Raw genomic sequence first — 3,068 nt, 5'->3', positions numbered from 1 at the left:
GCGGGGGTCAGAGCGGATCTGGGTGCATCACGGGGCATCTTCTTCTAAGGAGGTATCTAGCTGGGCTGGGCTGGGCTGGGAGCCGTGCACCTAGCATCAGGGCTGGGGCTGGATGGGGGCAAGCCTGGGGTCCCGCCTAGGCCTGTGACCCTGGGGCTTGGCCTCTGCACTCTGCTCCATGTCTCACCTGTGGCCGGCAGCTTGGGGGGCTGTGTCTGCTCTGCAGCCCTTCTCTGGGCCCAGCAACCCAGGCTGGGGGCACGTCAGGGTCTGGCCCAAGCAGGCTGGGACTTGGCAGGGCCCCGGTGACGTCCCGGCGCCCACAGGTGGAGTGGCTGCGCAACGAGGAGCTGGTGGACCCGGCGCTGGACGCCAACGTGGACGTGACGCCCGAGCCCTCCGCCGCCATCACCGTCTATGGTACGGCCCCGTGCGACCCCCGTGTCTCCCCCTGTCTCCCCGTGTCTCCCCCCCACCCTGTTGCCCCCCAACCCTCCCTGGAGCAGGGCCCGTGGGGCGGTGGGGCCGGCGCGGGTGACGCGTGCCTGTGCCTGCAGTGAACGGTGGCTGGTCGACGTGGACAGAGTGGTCGGCCTGCAGCGCCTCCTGCGGCCGCGGCTGGCAGAAGCGGAGCCGGAGCTGCACCAACCCGACGCCCCTCAACGGCGGGGCCACCTGCGAAGGCCAGAGCCTGCAGAAAAGTGCCTGCACCACCCTGTGCCCAGGTACCCACTGGGCCCAGCAGCTCCAGCCATGCCAGCATGGCAGAGACAAACTCAGGCAGGCCGGGCCTGGGTGCCCAGGGCCGGCTCCAGGCACAGTGGACACACATGGCTCTGCTGCTGCCCCATAGCCCTAGCTTCCCTCCCAGCTCCACCAGTGCCCCCACAGCCTCTGTCCTCCCCACTCTGGGCCTGACAGGGTGCATCCAAAGTCGACCATGCAGCCCTGGCCCAGGAGTGCCCTGCTCTGTGCCCCTCTCTCCCCTTTCCCCGGCTGTGTCGTCCCCAACCCCCATGTGTCTTGTCTCCATCCTGCCCCGTGGTGGTCGAGGGCTGCTGCTGGGCGCTGCTGGGCAGCACCTTGGAGGGTAGGGGTCTCAGCCGGGCCCCCATGCCCTGGGACCCCAGCCCTGCTGCACCAGGCAGGGGGAGCAAAGGGGCAGCCCCAAGCCAGGCCTCTTGCAGCAGCACCTGGGGCAGTGTCCACACCGGGGCATGGGGGGCCGCAGGGCTCAGGCCCAGCTGACAGCGTGTCCCCATACAGTGGACGGCGGCTGGTCGGAGTGGAGCAAGTGGTCGGTGTGTGGCCTGGACTGCACGCACTGGCGCAGCCGCGAGTGCTCGGAGCCAGCGCCTCGAAACGGTGGGCAGGAGTGCCAGGGCCCCGAGCTGGAGACCCGCAACTGCACCAGCGAGCTCTGCACCCACAGTGAGCGTGGGGCCAGGGCCCTGGGGGTGTCCCGGGTGGGGGCGGCCCAGGGAGCGGCTCCAGGTGCTGTGAGGGCAGAGCTGCAGCTGCAGCATGCGGGCACGGGGCTCCAAAGCAGCTCTCTGGGGTGTAGGATGGAGCAGCAGGTCCTGTCCCAGCTCGTTAGTGCTGCGGCTCGTTAAGGCTGCCTGGGGGCTGCTTTGCCATTTACAGCAAATTAGCCGTTCTTGCCACTGAGATGAAGCCGGCGCCATCCCCGGGAGCCGGCTGGCTGCCGAGCGGGGGCCGCGGGGCTCCCATTCCCTTGCCGACGGGCACAGGCCTGGCCTTGCCCGACCCCACGGATCTGGGCCTTGCTCACACGTGGGCAGGCGTGTGCCCATCATGCCAAAGCCATGGCATCGGCCTTGTGTGTGCCCGGAGACTCGCACCGCACCCCTTCCCGTGCTCGACCCACCCCGGCTGCATGCCCCCAGCCCGCACCAGGTGGGCTCTGCGGTGCCCCGTCATCCTACTCCGCTGCGGGGCTCTGCTGGCCAGGGCGGGGGCTCACGGCTCCATCTCCCACTGCGGCCCAGCCGCCTCGGGCCCCGAGGACGTGGCGCTGTACGTGGGGCTGATTGCCGTGGCAGTGTGCCTGGTGCTGCTGCTGCTGGTGGGCGTCCTGGTGTACTGCCGCAAGAAGGAGGGGCTGGACGCCGACGTGGCCGACTCCTCCATCCTCACTGCTGGCTTCCAGCCCGTCAGCATCAAGCCCAGCAAGGCAGGTGGGTGGCACTGGACCCAGTGCCCTGCACCCCACGCTGGCAGTGGGGGTCAGGGGGCAGCCAGGGGCTCTCCCCACCCCAGGCTCCCCCACATGGCCGGGCCCGCAACAGCTCCCGCCGGCTTCCTTCTCTGCCACAGACAACTCCAACCTGCTCACCATCCAGCCCGACCTCAGCACCACCACCATGACCTACCAGGGCTCACTGTGCCCGCGCCAGGATGGGCCTGGCAAGTTCCAGCTGAGCAACGGGCACCTACTGAGCGCGCTGGGCGCCGGGCGCCACACGCTGCACCACAGCTCGCCCAGTGCCGAGGGCGTGGACTTTGTGACGCGGCTCTCCACCCAGAGCTGCTTCCGCTCCCTGCCCCGCGGCACCGCCAACGTGGCCTATGGCACCTTCAACTTCCTGGGTGGCCGGCTCATGATCCCCAACACGGGTAGGGCTCCGCACTGGGTCTGTTGGTGGGAGCCTGGCCGGGTCGCTGGTGCAGGCGTGCAGGGAGTCGAGTCGTGCCTGCTCCCATGCACTGGGGCCGGAGCCACGTGTACCATGCGACCCGCATGTGCAAGCAGCCGTGCCCTGCTCCCGCATGCAGGATGGGGTGGGTGTACTTAGGGTGGTCTTGACTCTGCACGGTGGGGCCAGGCAGGCAGGGTTGCAGCTTGAGGGCAGGAGGGTCCCTGGGGGCGTGGGGCTGTCCTGCGGGGCTGCTGACGGTGTCCCCGACCGGCTCTAGGGATCAGCCTGCTCATCCCGCCCGACGCCATCCCCCGGGGCAAGATCTACGAGGTTTACCTGACGCTGCACAAGCAGGAGGACGTGAGGTGAGTGCCCAGCCTGCCGTGGCAGGCATGGGAGGGGGGGGCC

At 69.5% G+C, this 3,068-nt stretch overlaps 1 protein-coding gene across 1 annotated transcript in view; it reads left to right on the top strand.

Annotated features, from left to right (window-relative positions):
- Positions 1 to 3,068, top strand: part of UNC5A (unc-5 netrin receptor A) — a gene marked incomplete at its 5' end in the record, with an annotated part of 9,630 nt that overhangs the window by 1,542 nt on the left and 5,020 nt on the right. The window contains 6 exons of the mRNA XM_006037816.1: positions 327 to 420; positions 558 to 725; positions 1,267 to 1,431; positions 2,010 to 2,198; positions 2,338 to 2,637; positions 2,938 to 3,025. Of these exons, the coding sequence (XP_006037878.1) occupies positions 327 to 420; positions 558 to 725; positions 1,267 to 1,431; positions 2,010 to 2,198; positions 2,338 to 2,637; positions 2,938 to 3,025 (1,004 nt within the window). The remainder of the gene's footprint in view (positions 1 to 326; positions 421 to 557; positions 726 to 1,266; positions 1,432 to 2,009; positions 2,199 to 2,337; positions 2,638 to 2,937; positions 3,026 to 3,068) is intronic.

The sequence above is a fragment of the Alligator sinensis genome, unplaced genomic scaffold (assembly GCF_000455745.1).
Source record: "Alligator sinensis unplaced genomic scaffold, ASM45574v1 scaffold1170_2, whole genome shotgun sequence".
In the NCBI taxonomy this organism is placed as follows: domain Eukaryota; kingdom Metazoa; phylum Chordata; order Crocodylia; family Alligatoridae; genus Alligator; species Alligator sinensis.
This window is presented reverse-complemented; position numbering and strand designations above follow the sequence as displayed.